Source organism: Terrapene carolina, unplaced genomic scaffold (genome assembly GCF_002925995.2).
Source record: "Terrapene carolina triunguis isolate 2854851 unplaced genomic scaffold, T_m_triunguis-2.0 Scaffold33723, whole genome shotgun sequence".
Lineage (NCBI taxonomy): Eukaryota > Metazoa > Chordata > Testudines > Emydidae > Terrapene > Terrapene triunguis.
This window is the reverse complement of record NW_020698074.1, coordinates 1,745,527-1,761,083: the sequence shown is the minus strand read 5'-3', so window position 1 is coordinate 1,761,083 and position 15,557 is coordinate 1,745,527. Positions and strand designations below refer to the sequence as shown.

General features: G+C 39.2%; 1 protein-coding gene across 4 annotated transcripts in view; it reads right to left on the bottom strand.

Annotated features, from left to right (window-relative positions):
• LOC113409509 (cAMP-regulated phosphoprotein 21-like) overlaps positions 1-15,557 on the bottom strand; it is a 146,868-nt gene that overhangs the window by 58,954 nt on the left and 72,357 nt on the right. For all 4 annotated transcript variants that reach the window (XM_026663511.1, XM_026663512.1, XM_026663513.1 and 1 more), the window contains 3 exons: positions 15,192-15,296; positions 12,537-12,797; positions 2,295-2,421 (listed from right to left, as the gene is read on the bottom strand). In XM_026663511.1, the coding sequence (XP_026519296.1) occupies positions 2,295-2,421; positions 12,537-12,797; positions 15,192-15,296 (493 nt within the window). The remainder of the gene's footprint in view (positions 1-2,294; positions 2,422-12,536; positions 12,798-15,191; positions 15,297-15,557) is intronic.

The window sequence follows — 15,557 nt, the reverse complement described above, 5'->3', positions numbered from 1 at the left end:
GCTGTTGTGATGGCCCAGGATTCGTTCCCAATAGAGCATGACTCCAACAGGAGCGATGGTGTCTCAACAGCAGCATGGAGGGGCCGACCTTGTGCATGGGACTTTGGATTCCCCTCCCTGTGAATCTGAAGGGTCAGCAAGATTGGGAGGTCGGCCCCCCATGCCTTGTCCCCTAATCTCTCTCACTTAAAGAGAAGGTCTGTAGGAAACTGCAAGATTTTCTTTGTGGAGTTTCCTGGCACCCCTATTCCCCTCATGTAAATATCTCTATGAGAGGGTTCAATCTGGCCCATAGCTAGGACCCATTTAAAAGAGTTGATTCTAAAGTAAGGCTTAGAACCTGGGCAATGGGTAAAGATTTAAAACAACCATCAAAGAAATACTAAAAACTCTCACCACAGAATGTTGACATGATGTAATAATTATTTTTCCAATGGAGTTGTCAATAATTGAAAGGAGGAATTTTAAAGATACTGACAATTTTCCCAACTCAAGAGATTTTTCTTGTAGTAACCTAACTCCTTGGCGCACACATAGGTAAAAACAATATGAAAAACACATAAGCAAAAATACAACTGATGTCGCTGTAGTCTGTACCCAAACACAATGGTTACTACGCTATGGTATATAATTAAACCTGGTATTCAGATAGTGTCTCTGAAGATCAGATAGTTGAATTTTCTGAGAAAAATTTGCTGATGCATTTCAGAATGTGTCCCATGTGTACTTTAATTACCATAACTTTCACATTACTGATCTACCATTTAACTGATAGACTAAATATGATTTTATAACAACACAGTCAACCAAAATAGTACCATACAATTCAATCTGCACTTAGGTTCAAAGATCTACTGTATATGGATAATAAATAGGATACCATACTGTAAGACAAGATAAATTAGAAGAGATAGATGGCCTTTATGGAATATTACATCTCTCTGAGAATTGTATTCTCCCAAAGCTATGAAATCTGACAGTAAGCGCCCTACCAGCCACAGTGACCAAAACCAACACCTGTTTTATTAGAACACAGGACAGCTTTAAAAGAAGAGCCATTGATCATTCAAATCAATCATAACTGTGTATAGCTATGGCTTTTTTTCTATGAACACGTAATAAAGTGTGACAAGCCCATCGGCGGTCACCTTAAAGAGATTGGGAGTAGGCTGGATGACCCCAGAGATCTTTTCCATCTCTCATGTCTATGCTATTGACTTTTATCTTAAAGGAGTTGTGGATCAAAGCCTTGGCAGAGAAGCTGATTTTCCATTAAAAAAAAAAAAAAAAAAAAAAAAACACCACCACAAAATACACAGAAAATTTTATCAAACCATTTGCATTTCTGGAGCTAGATAGTAATAGACAGACAGACAGACAGCGCGCTTTATCCTACATGACACAATTACGATTGTGTACCCTGTGGCAAAACAATCCCTCCTACCAAAGTTAATACTTGTCTGAGACACAGTATGGGGGAGGTTTGCACTGGAGAAACAGACAATCAATGATTTTTACAGAAGCTCTGTTTATTCATTAGGAACACAAAGAACCTCGCACCAGCACAAATAAATCAACCAAGATCAGTCTCACTCTGTCTCCCCCATCCTTAATATGGTTTAATTAGGAGTGGCATGACACAGTAGGAAAAGAGACCGGTTCACTGTGAGACCTGCTACTCACTCTCTTACAGTGTAACGGCCCCCCTTCCAACTGCCCATCGCTTCAGGGAGCTAACATCCAAGTGGGTGCCACACAGACTCTAGAGCACCTCATTGCCTGCTGTTTTCATGAACACTAACCTCAAAAGGAGGAAAATAGTGGAATATTACCAAGGTAAAGACTGCCTTTTATCTGGCTGGCGCCACATCACAGGTACAGTTTCAGCTTTGCAGAGCAGAATGCCCCCAAAATGTTTCCATTACTGGTTTCTTGTTTTTAAAATGTTTAGGGACCACATACGATGAAGGCAATAAAATGTAACTCTTGGCTTTCAAATGAAGCATGAATGATCACAGTAATTTGCCACTTGTCTTACTTCTGATCTAAGACGTAACGTATTAATGCAGGAAGAACCACGCTGTGGGACGCATGCTAGATGACAGCACTGAAGCATGCTTTCCTTTCTTGCATGGTATGGCTTTCCAAGCAAAATTGTTTTTTGACTGTTTCAACTTACTTAAATGGCCAATTTCCAATGCTAGCTTTTCAAGCCCAAAATTAAAGTACGATCAATAGGTTCATCAGTAAATGCAACACAAACCGCTGAAGAAATGAGTAACAGATGCAAATACCTGCTTGCTGTGCAGTCTGGGGTATTTGTTGACTCCGCTGTGCATTGTACTGAACTGAGGCAATGGGTCTATACTGCTGAGTTGCTGAGGTAGGGTATTGACCAGATGGGTAGTAATACACTGGCATCTGTGGAAAGCAAAAACACTGACTTAGTACTTATGACAGAAACTGAAGACATACAGAAAAAAGTCAGGTGAAGTAGTTTAGTTTTACTGTAATCAAAAGAAAAGATTTGCATAGTACATTTTCAAGCACTGTCACTTAGTTCCAATTTTCTCTTGCAATGTGATTATCCATGTCTTAAGGATTAAACAATGTTAGTGTGTAAGTTGAAAAATCCTAAATGAAGCAGGAACATGAATACCAATGTTCTTCAAATACTGAATTACTTTGTTCTCAACTAATTTAATGTCACAGAGAGAAGCAGAGAGAAATAGCAGTTATTTTTAAAAACCGTGTAAGCAATGTTACATATAAACAAAAGACCAAAAAAAAATATCACAGAAGTACCATATTGCACAAAATTATAATGCTAATATGAATGTATTGTAGACCATATGGAAAAAATTAAATAAACTCTGGGGAAGATATTAAATGGACAACTGAGAGCAGAAATGGCCTGGAGTCAAAATGTGCATGTTGTATGAAAGTGAGATATTTGTATGTATGAAAGAGAGTCTCCATTGTCAGCCTATCCCTTTTTAATGGATAAGTGCTTACCTGCATGAATCTCTCCCTTTAAAGCTTCTAGCACATTTGGCAGGAATATATTATGGATTAAAAATGATTAGCATCCCTCCTCTTGCAAAAGCTTTTAGTAGGTATTGAGTCAGCTAGTGTTGCTAGCTATTGTATGTTACAGAACAGAGTATACTCAACTGCCTCCCCACACATTGGAAAATGCAAGTTTGAGGGCAACTGAACACAGTGACTTTTCTTGCACACTCGTCATCACCATTACAGAGACATCGGAGCTAAACAGTTTGCGCTGGCCCTTAGTGAGTTCAATAGCACTCCACATTTGGAGCAATTCTATGATGGTTAGTAAGATAAAATATAAAGTATACAGGGGCCCCTCTACAAGATCTTCAAGAGAACTTTTGTTGTTGTTGTTCTTAGACTATTTGAAATGTCTGTCTGTGCTTCTTTATAAACCAATGGAATTATATTGGTTTCCACATTTAGTATTTGGCCTGTTTCAAAAAAGAGACACAAATGTTTTTTATTTTTAATACAACAGGAATTAGTACATGTGGGTCAGATTCTGCCACCTTTATTCATGCTGAACAGTACCTTAGCTCAGGAGTAATTCCACCGGAGATAACCGGACTACTCATGGAGTATTGCTCAGTGAGAGTAACAGTAAACAGAATAAGGCCATATATGACAGGTATTTAAAGAGCCAACAGAATCCCTTTAAAAACAGGCTAAAAATCTCAGAGATACAAGGCTCTTTATCACCAGAGAAAAACTACCAAGAGCAACAGAACTAAGTTACAGAAATACACACACAGTGCCAGGCTGGCACTTGAAAGGGGTCTAATGAAATTTTTTACCCACTACATAATCACCTCAAGATGTGCCATTTTGGCTAATGTTTCTATAGCTCTGTACGAAAACTCTCACAAAAGTTTCCCAGTGGACACTGTTTTACAAAATGGTGATAACTACAGGAAAAAGAGAACAGGAAGAACTACAAGGAGGAAAGTGAGGGGAGGACACAGTTTATGAGGGTGAACCATAGATGGGAAGTGGGGAGAGGACTGAAGGAATTATAAGGAGAAGGGAAACTGAGAATCAGGGAACCTGGACTGGGGGAGGTCTCTGAAGGGAAGAGAACTCCAGGCAAACTGGCAAAATTTAGAGGATCAGATATCAAATCTTTGTTTTTCTTTTGAACCCATGTAAATACTGTTGCTTTGTTTTGTCAGGTACAACCAGCCATAATCAAACCATGAATGCTTTAATCTGAACATGTTTTGAGCTATTCCAGCTCTGAATAACGTGGAGTAATGCTAAATTGTAGCCTGCCTTTGAACTGTGCTTTATCTTTGAATACTGCAATACGAGCGATGGGCATAGTGTAAGAACATTTGTCCCCAGATCTAACTGTCTGGAGTTGAAAAATCCCAGTTTTAAATGCATGATCTAATTTTACCCCAGCAGGTCAAGGTTAGTGAGGAAACTCACACGGGTAAAAGAGGCTAAACTCTTAAAACTTTTAAAAATAACTGGCCATCTGAGAACAATATGAGTTACCTCTTGCCATTAATCATTGTATGGAAAGTTCATAGGTATCAAATTAAAAACGTAGCCCGAACAGTTTAGGTCTGGAACTGAAGTTTTAGTTGAGCCTGCTTAGCCCATTCTAATAACTGCTATAACACTTAGTAGCACTTAACATTTTTAAAAGTACTGTACAGCCATGAACTAACTCATCTCTGTAGCTACAAGGATTTTTTTTTTTTTTAATTCACTGGAACTGAATACATTTGTTATATACTCCATTTATTAGCTTATCAGTACAGCAATCTATCACTTTGAAAAATGTTAGTGGCATGGAGCATTAGATGGAAAATCATTTAATTTGGGGTGATTAATGGTTGAATTTGATAGTAATCATGCATGGATGACTTGCTAAGAATAGACGTTTTTGTTATAGAATATAGACATGGGTTAAAGTGGATTTTAGGCTGACAATCAATGATTTATTGATCTTGTAGGACATACTTTAATTTGTCTTCTGTACAGCTCTCCTTCAGCCTACAGACACGATTTCACCCCAAAAGTAATCCAAACCTGATATTTGCCCACTGTGGTATTACTTTAACGAACAGCAGAATTCATAGAATCATAGATACCAAGGAGACCACTTACGTCATCTATCCTGAACCTCCTGCACTTTGCAGAATTACTCGCTACCTCAATCCCACAAACATCTTCTTTTACTTTTGCTTGACTACAAATCATTACCATCTCCCGGCTAGTCTACTGAAATGCCCAACTGTACTTGATGTTAACAGCTTTTCTTCTAATCTAAGGCTAGGTCTCCATTATAAACTTTTGCTGGCACAGTTTATTTCATTCAGAGAATTAGTATAAGCTACACTAGCCAAAGCTTTGCCTGAACTTGGAGGGTGTGCCGCTACAGCTCAATAGATTTATAGCTATACAGATATAACTATATCAGCAAACCCTTTCTAGGGTACACTGGACCTAAATGTTTCCTTCTTCAACTTCAACTCATTGCTTCAATCCTCCTAACATTGTGAAAAAAAACCTTTCTTCATTTATGTTGTTATTCTGAAGCCATGTATAGGCTACCATTTCCTTCCTGAGTTTACTTATTGAATTATTTAATAAATAAATTATTATTTCTAAACTACGGTATTTAAGCTTAACTCAGTCTCTCCATGTATTTTGTCATCCAACCCTTATGTAACTTTTGTTCTCCAACATATTTTCTTCCTGTCTATCCTAAACTGTGCCAGAACTGTGCCTAATATTCCAAGGACACTCAGACCAGTGCTATGTAGAATGGCATTATCACTTTGACATATTTCATGTGATCCCCTATATAACATAGAGAGATCTGTGAACAGCAATGGCTTTTTCTTGTTTTGTTCCTATTTGATTTGCTGTCTATCAGCACCCTAGGGTCCCTCTAAGACGGCTTTCCAGAGAGGTTTTCTCTAGTTTGTTGGTGTGCTGTTTACTTTCTCACTCTAGGTGCAGGACTTTACATTTATTTGAAAATCATTTTGTTCAGCATACTACACTCTCCTAACCTCTCCTGGTCAATTTACAGTTTGATTCTGTCTGCATGTAGGTTTTCTATTCTAAATGTTATCAACAAATTTGGTTAGAGTTGAATTTACACCTTCCTCAAGAGATTGTTAATGAAGCCAGTTGTAATGTTATCATATTTCATAGTTCTGCTGGGGGGTGGAAAATATAAATTCTCTCTATAGGCATGTGTAACTCCCATCAGCACTAATGGGGTTCGGGCCCCGGTGAAAAAATATTTTTCGGGCCCCCCAGCAAGGGCGGACCGACTAAAAATAATGAAACTACCAAGAAAGACAAAAACATATGCAATATAGTCGGATGCAGGGCCCCCTTCCAGACCGCCGGGCCCCGGTAATTTGTACCGGCTTCCCCCCCACAATCTCGTCGGCCCTGCTAATGGCAATTACACTTACATAAGAGAATTTACAGGATCTACATTGACCTATGGAGATTTTGGATACACAAATGCCTCCCAGTCACCTGGGTGGCTTGCCTGTGTATTAATTTAGGGACTTACTGTCCTCTATGCTGACTACTCCCATGCTGAGAGCAGGAAAATAAATTTCATGATCTGAGAGTTGTTCTCTCAGGGGGACAGAGTCCCTTGTGTGGAACAATAAGGGGGTATGTCCCCCAAAACTAGTGAACATTCCCAAGCATGAGTCAAGGACCACGTGCATGGAGGCTTTTTGCATCCTTTTTGAGTAAATTTCTTGCCTGCTAGTGGCCCTGGGTCCCCCACCCTTTGAGAAGCTTCCACAACACAGACTGACCACCATCAGAGAATCCATGGATGTACAGTGTCTGAAGCATTACTATCCTCCAAGCATTACTATCCTCCAAGCATTACTATCCTCCTTCTCATCTGTGGATCCCCTTCTCCTAAGAATGATTTGTTTCCATGAGGGATGCTGCTTCTGTTACTATCGCTTTGTTCAGCGCAATTTTTTTATCCCCTCAATCACGCAGGCAGAGGAGACAATTTGCCCTTTAGTCAGTGCAGGAGAGGATGCTGGTGATGTTTTCACTGAGCATGGAGAACTGGTCCTTTATTGGAGTGCTTGGGCCATGAGCATGTCAGAATGGCTGTCAGCATCAGAGGATGGATGACGTGTATTATTGTGACAGGGCCGTAACCAGGGCGGGCAAGCGGGGCAGCTGCCCAGGATGCAAAGCCGGAGGGGCTGGGTGGGGTGGGATGGGGCAAAAAATGGGGAGGAAAAATGACGAAAAAACAGTATGGGACGCAAATATGCTTGCTCGTCCCAGGCACAGAAAATGCCTAGTTATGGCTATGGAAAGCAAAGTAAAGTAGGAATTTGCCAGTGAAATGGAGAAAAGCAAAGTCAGATCACTGTACTTAGTTTCCACTAGTGAACTTATTTCTCACAGGATGATGCCGAAGCCCACAGAGGACAGGCTTGACAACGACAGATCATTATGTTTATGTTACTGAATAATGAATCTGTTAATCAGATTTAGAGTACGCAATGGTGGAAGAGGAAGCAGAAGAAGACAAAGGGCTCACCCTCCCCCCTCCCCCTTAGATGTATCACTGTCGGTTCCTCTTTTGATGAAGAATGGGAAAGGAAGCCTTGGAAATAGCAATAAAGCCAGCATTAATTAAACTTTAATATATAAATGTAAGATATCTTTAGGCTTGCAGGCTTGGACAACTTTTTCTTTCTTCTTCTTTCTCACTGGACCTGCTCCCAAATTTTCAATGCTCTGCTTTATTCAAGTGGCATGATACCAGAGGAAAACTACTAGAAACCTCATTGCCACTACATTTACAGGAACTAATTAGCCATTTAGACTGAAGCCTCTGTTATATTGGTATAAATTTGTCAGCAACTTCTATGATATAGAAGTGCTTTTACATTGATTGCATTACATTGATTATTGCATTATAACATTTTGCATGCATAAGCATCTTAACTGGTTTATTTAGTCTCTCTGCTTGTCCTCCTACAGAGGACAACAGCTTTCACCCTGGATCAGTTATTCAGATTTCAAGGCCTACTTGAAACAGCTACACAGCAATGACAATAGTAGCTAGGAAGATGCTGATTTTATAGGGTAGGTCTTTGTGACACAGAGCATATGGGTCATGGTTTGTCCCATTTTGCTTCCCTACTTTATCAAAGCAACATCTTCCTAGCCATTAATGCCACTGCTATATAGCTATGTTTCAGAACAATCCACTACATCTGCAGTCTACGGACCACTCAGTCCATTCCACATCTCCAGTTTGTTACTCATCCTAGGATGCACAAATAGGGGAATCTCAAGTGGGAGCTGAGTTGGTTATTTTACCTCTGTATTTGGCACTGCTGGAATACTATGTCCAGTGCTGGTGCCCACAATTCAAGGAGGATGTTGATAAATTGGAGAAGGTTCAGAGAAAAGCCACAAGAATGATTAAACAATTAGAAAACATGCCTTATAGTGATGAGCTAAACAGATGGAGCTCTTTGAGTCTAACAGAGAGAATGTTAAGGGGTAACTTGATCACAGTCTGTAAGTATCTTCATGGGGAACAAATATTTAATAACAGGCTCTTCAATCTAGCAGACAAAGGTATAACACAATTCAGTGGCTAGAAGTTGAAGCTAGATAACTTCAGACTGGTAATAATTACTCTTACCATTAAAAATTTACGCCTTAACCATTGGAACAATTTACCAAGGGTTATGGTGAATTCTCCATCACTGGCAATTTTAAAATCAAGATTGGAGGTTTTCCGAAAAGATCTGTTCGAGGAATTGTTTTGGGGAAGTTCTATGGCCTGGGTTATACAGGGGGTCCGACTAGATGATCACAGTGGTCCCTTCTGGCCTTGGAATCTATGAATCCAGGGGAATCCCAGCCCCGTACTGGGATGCTACTCTCTAATGCAACTATCTCCATGTATATTAAAGTTTAATTACAGTAGAAGAGGGCCTTTGCGTAAGAGCTCCACACCCCATCAGCAGTTCTGTGGGTTCGAGCTAAGGAACCTGCTCTATGTCGCCATCCTTGCAGCTCTATCCATCCTCTGAATCAGTTGGACCAACACAAGGCTTTCATACATGATGCTTAGATACCAATGTGACAAGTGATTAAAAATGCCATGGTACGACAGTGGGGAAGAGCTGTGAAGCGCATTGAAAACAAGTACAAGTTTGAAGTTCACACAGAGGAAAAGGAAGTCAGTAGAAGGATTCAAAGGGGCATGACATGATTGGAACAGGTAAGGAACACACATCCATACATTGGTTAACTTTTGGTTCACACTTTGAAGGTTATCTTCAAAACCAGGACAGCAAGAAATTTGCATTATTCTTCAAAATGACAGCTTAGCTACACGAATACAATTGAGCAGCAACTTCAGAGCAGATGATTGAGTGGCTGCATAATATGAGAGGCCTCGCATGGATATTTATATATATTAATTGTGACACTATTTAAAATGCATTTTATGGTACGTATATTTTAAATTAAAACATGGTCAGTTAGGTAATTTGTTTAAAAATATATATCGATGACCATGTACACACTATACTGTATAACAGATGATATGAGACATGTAATGCAATTGATATATGGAATATATTTTCCATCTGGATACACAGGACACTTTTTTGTTTTATTCTATCACTAATTATAGTGTATAATAATACAGAAGAACGGTACCTCTTAAAGGTTGCTAACCATATTGAGGCTACCTTGGACCCAGATCCAATCCAACAAAGGGCACCCCTGCAAAATTACCCAGTTACCTACAATATCCTTTCAAAAAACAAAGATGTTCAGTCTGATAATGAACATCTACTTTTGATTTGAGAATTTCCCATACAGTGAAGAAATCATGAAAAAATATAGTACAGAAACATATGGAGTTACACTTTTCTTTGTTCCTGCAGTTCAGTGCTACTGAAACCTCATTTTTGAGAAAACCTTTTCAAAAAGTCTTTAATTAAATATTAGAGCTGAGCAAAACTGGCGTAATTTGTTTTTGTAAAAATGAACACCAATTTGTCATTTGTTATTTTCTCCACAAAATATCAAGTTTTTTGTATATCAGACAAATGAAAAGTCTTCACAATTAACCTTGTGCAGACTCTAAAAGCCACTGTCCCACAAAAATTCACAGTTGTGAATTTTTAAGAAGTTGCTGGTGGTGGTGGTGGTGACGGCTGGTATCTGTCCTCTCTCCTGCCCAAATCCCACGGATTAGAGAAATGAACACAGTATTGGGAAGCAGGAGGCTCTTAGTTCCCATCTTCACCACTTAACAATTCTTTGAAAATCTGAATTAAAGGAGGATCCCTAGTTCTGGGCCCCATGCTGGGAGGGGGCTCACAGATCCACAATATTTGGAGCCAAATGTCCAATGTCTAAGGTCCACCATGGTGACTGGAGACCCAGATGTGACAGGCAGGAAAGCCACAGTTGAATGGGTAATTTTGCAGGGGGGCCCCTTGGTTGGACTGGATCCAGGTCCAAGGTAGTCTTAATCCGTTATTGATATTTTGCACCAATAAAACATTCTACTAACATTATTTAATTGTCTCACAACGCCCCTCTGAAATAAGCACCAGTACCCCCTGCTTATAGACATGGAAACTGAGGCTCAGAAGTTAAGTGATATGTACAACATCACACTGTAAGCCAGTGTCAGAAGCACAATTAGATCTCTGGTTTCTTGACACAAAATCCTATGGCTAATCTATTAGAACATAATGCCTCCCCCCCACCCCACTTCCCTACCAGCCCTAGAAATGTTGGTAATGTTGTTTTCCATACATGAAATCCAAAAATATACAGGATTATAATATCCCAGCCACAGGTAGGCAGGTACCTGTAGGTAAGTAGTATTATCCCCATTTTACAGATTTGGAAATTTAAGATCAGAAAGATTAAGTGACTTGACAAGGCACACTCAGTGGTACAGCAGCATCAACACGGCCCATTGAGCCAGGGGACCATGTTCTAATCCTAACACTGGCTCACTGCAATAGCCATGAAACATCTCTTAGCTTCTCTAAATCTCAGTTTGTAAAACAGAAGTGGCTCATATTTATCTAGTTCACTAGGAGCATTCTGAAGTTTGGTTGAATAATACTTGAAAATGTTATAGAACACAAAGTTTTAAGAAAAGCTAGTGACAGATGTGGGAACGGAACGCAGGACAGCTTGTAAGATTTTCGCTTTCTGCTTATTCATGTAGATAATGTAGTTTGGGTAGGGGAAAAGGGGATATTACAACTTCTTCTGTTCCCCCCACCCCGTCCCCCAAATTCACACCTGTAAATTTTTGACATTTGGCAAATCGCTACATAGTGAAAAATATTTCTTGTAATATTTTATATAATAAAATAAATTCATAACACTGCCCTTTTGTGGAATTTTTACAATTTGACAAATAGGCAAATTCCACATGTAAAGAGCAAGCTTTTCTGCTAAATATTTTATCTCTATTAAATATTTTGCAAGCTCTTTACTCAGGAAATTACATATATGGGGCAAATAGCTGCACAATATTTAGACTAAGAAATATCATATGCCACTGTATCTTCTGTGGCATGAACAGCCCTTACTCTTCTAATTTTCTGTACTAATATTAACTCCCAAGGCTGTTAAAAGTAGCTTAGTAGCCCACATTCTTTGTTATTACAACAGTGCAGAGACATACCAACAACTGCAGTTGTATTATCAATAAGGAATAACGAACAGAAATAACACCACGGGTTAAAATCATTTTATGCTAAAGTGTTTGATGGGATTTTTTTTAAACAAATATTTTTCTAGAGGATAAAATAACTCTCCCTCTCCCCCGACTAATAACATTTTATTATTTTAAGCTGCACGTTAAATGCAGTTTTCTATAATTAAGTTGGAAATTTGACTTTTTAAAATGTATACCTTGAAAATGGGCCAGAAAATCATCGGTGCATTTTACTTCTTGACAGTAATCACTTTCTGTGTTCTGCAAGGATACCCAGGAGACATCCATGGATGTTTGGTGGCGAACAGTAAAACATAATCAGTCTTCAGGAAGACAGTAAAAATTACTGATCTGTGGTGTCTTACATGTTCAAGTCAATTAAATATGATGAATGGCTACCTCTGCTAGCATGCATGTGGCTCACAGGAGAAAAGGGACTCTGAATGTTTGTTCACCCTCCTTCTTTATATTCATGTACAGATACATCCTGGAACACAGATGAATGCTCAGAAAATGATGGTGGGGGAGGGAGGAGTTGTTGGAATCAATGAAACAACAGAAATGATGGAAACTTCCCTCTGCCAAAAAAATCTGCTCCACAGTAGCTGTGAATTCCTTGAAAAGATATTCTCCAGTTACCCCCAAGTCTATGCTGTATGTTCCATTTATGATGCTATACAGAGGTCCCAGAGTTTGGAGCTATGTGCTAAACTCACAATAAAGAGGTAAAAATTCTACTTACCTGAGCAGGTGGTGGTTGCTGTACGTAGCCCTGGGGTGGTGGTGGAGGCTGCAGTACTTGTTGGGATACTGGTGGACCTGAACCTGTAAAACTTCCTGGGGGAAGCTGCTGGCTTGGGGATGCCATGACATAACCAGTCTGCTGGCCAGATGGCTGTATAATAGGTGATGGGTAGACAGGACCAGAAGGCGACTCAGGGTTGTCTCCTGATGACTGACGACTTAAGCTCATCTGGCTAAATTGTGTTGTCATGTCATCTCGCTGTGGGGCAAAAGTCAGCTGAAAATTATCAACATGATTTTTGCAGTAGACATTTGAAAAACAAAAAGCCAGGTTCTAAGAATAGCATGAGAGGCAGGTGAAAATAAATTCATGCACCACCAAACGAGTCAGGGTAACCAACAAATAGATAGAAAATAAATAGAAAATAAAAATAAAACACTGAAAACGGCTTGAAAAATGCTTCCAGACTGTAAGGTAAATTACACCACATGGAGAAACAGCAGCTCCTCATTGGTTGGAATTCTTTGATCCTATCCATATTCTAAAAACTAGTGAACTCTAAAGCTTTCAAAGGGACACATTTTGAACTGAAAGGACCTAAGCACTACTTTGTAAGTGTGGGTTCCCCTCACAAACACAGAATTCCTTAACCAAGGGTACTCTAATAACTAGAGTTGGGATTTTGTAAGTATCCCAAGGGAAATTCAATGTGATTGAGGCATCCTTGATTCCTTTGAATATCCCAATCCATACATTTTAATATAATATTAGGCAAAAATTTGTAATCTGGAGACTGAGCAGTTTGCAGCTCTCAACTGCTAGTTAAAGACTTTTTATGCAGTTGGTGTTAATAAACATGTAATATAGTAGTCTTAGGGCCACCATCTAGCTAGGGCAGGGACCAACATACCAAATAGGCATAGAAGGTGAAATCCTGTCCCCTAATTAAGTCAATGACAATGCTTCCCTTGTGTTCAGTGGAGCCAGATTATACCCTTAATGTGTATAATGGTGTAAAATAGCATCAGGCCCTGACCTTATAAAAGGATCCATGTGAGTGGAGCTCTGTGCCTGAGCAGAATCCTATTTCCTTCAATAGGACTCTGTGAGGGTTTAGAGTGAAATTCTAAAAGGGTATTTAAATGACTAAGCCCCAGTGAAATCAATGGGAGTTAGGAGCCTAACTTTAAAAATCTGGCCCTAAGGGCTTTGCCTACATAGGTCCATTTGTCTTAATATTTGCTTCGTTCCATCGAGAAGTAAGAAAATATTATCAGTGCATTGTGCATAAACATGCACACTATGTTCCCCAACTGCTTGCTCACACCCCGTTACTGAAGAGGGCAAACACCGCAAATAATTTTTTCCTCAAATATGCCTATGAATTTTTTAATGAATTTGCTTGGATTGTGTTTATACTCCTATTATGTTCACTCTCCAAAAATATTCTAGCATAATGCATTCACTGGAAGGGTTTTTGAAACGAAAGTATGGATTTTTAAATAAATACATCAGAATATTTGTTGTAAGCCAATTTCAAATTCACAATCACATGCAGAAATCTCATTTTTTAAGGTTTACACTAATTCCATCTGGGAACAGATATAGGCCATCATTCTCAAAACTGTAGGCCAGAATCTGGTCCCGCGTGCCTAAATCCAGGCTCCTGAATCCATACTTAGGTACCTGAATTTGTTGCCTGAATTTCAGAAACGTGGTGCATCCACAGCTTCCATTGATTTAATGGCAAATAGTTTTAAACAAGTGAAGTTGAAAAAAAAAAATATGACAATTCACAAAGAGAAAAATGAGGAATTCAGCGAATAAATTAACCATTATTAAGCTACTTCTACCCATTTCTATGAATGAGAGACTATGAAGCAGATGGTCACATACTTGTCATGGGAGCTAGCACTGGGACATACATCTGCTGTGCATGACAACAATTTTTTTACCGGGTTTTCAGTGTGTGGATGGGTAGAATAAACCACTACTGAGCCTTTAAACGAAGTGCTTTTCTCCTATGTGTTAGTAGTACTATTTTGGCCCCAAAGGCATTATTCCATTTTGCTTCTATCTTTTAACATGACCAGCTGACATCTCTAGCTTGGGGATATCAGCCACAAATAAAAATGTGAGAGAAAGACAGAGGACAAAAGAATCTTGTACCGCCTACTAAAATGTCAGCTTTGTTCTACAGTAGTATAAGTTTAACCTTGTAAGCATCAGGCCAGATTCAGACTCCAGAGGTATACTATTTTTATTCTCCATGTCCATTAGTTCTTTGTCATGATGCACAGTACATCACATGCCTCTAGAGCTGCAGCTCTTTCACAAATATTCTGTTATCCAAGTGCTCCAATATGATCATGGAATAAGTCCAGCCGTTGGATTTAGAGTACAATGGTTTCTACAGATTCCGAATCAAGCATGTCACACAAGTCTTTCACCATATCCATGAGAGGTTTTCCTCCAGACTTTGTGGACATAAAATGCTAAAGTATTCCAGAAGTTTTGAATAAAAGAGAGATTTACAAAGACCTTAACACAAGTTGCCCTGCATTCCTACACATTGCTGTCAAACATATACATGCTCACCTCAGCCACCCCACATCAACAATCACCACAAAAATAAATAAAAATCTGTAGTACCACAGGAAACTGCTGCGTTGGAGAGACTGGCAGGAGATGCTGGGGTGGATAAGAAACTGCTGGATATTGGACTGACTGGGAAGATGGCTGCAAAGCCTGAACAGGCTACAAAATAAAATGAGACAATAAATACAACACTCCAAGACTTAGATAATAGCTAAACACTGTTATTGGGAACTAAAGCTCTGGCAATGCAGGTGACCCAACTTCAGGTAGCCACAATAGATCAGTTACTATGACGTTAAGCTTGCATTTTGGTCACTCAATCTTGTGATTCTTAGTTATTGTTTTCTGCTGACTAACAGACTTTCAAGTTCGTGAGATACACAAATAAAACTGTGGTTACTTTCTTATTATTAGTGTGCT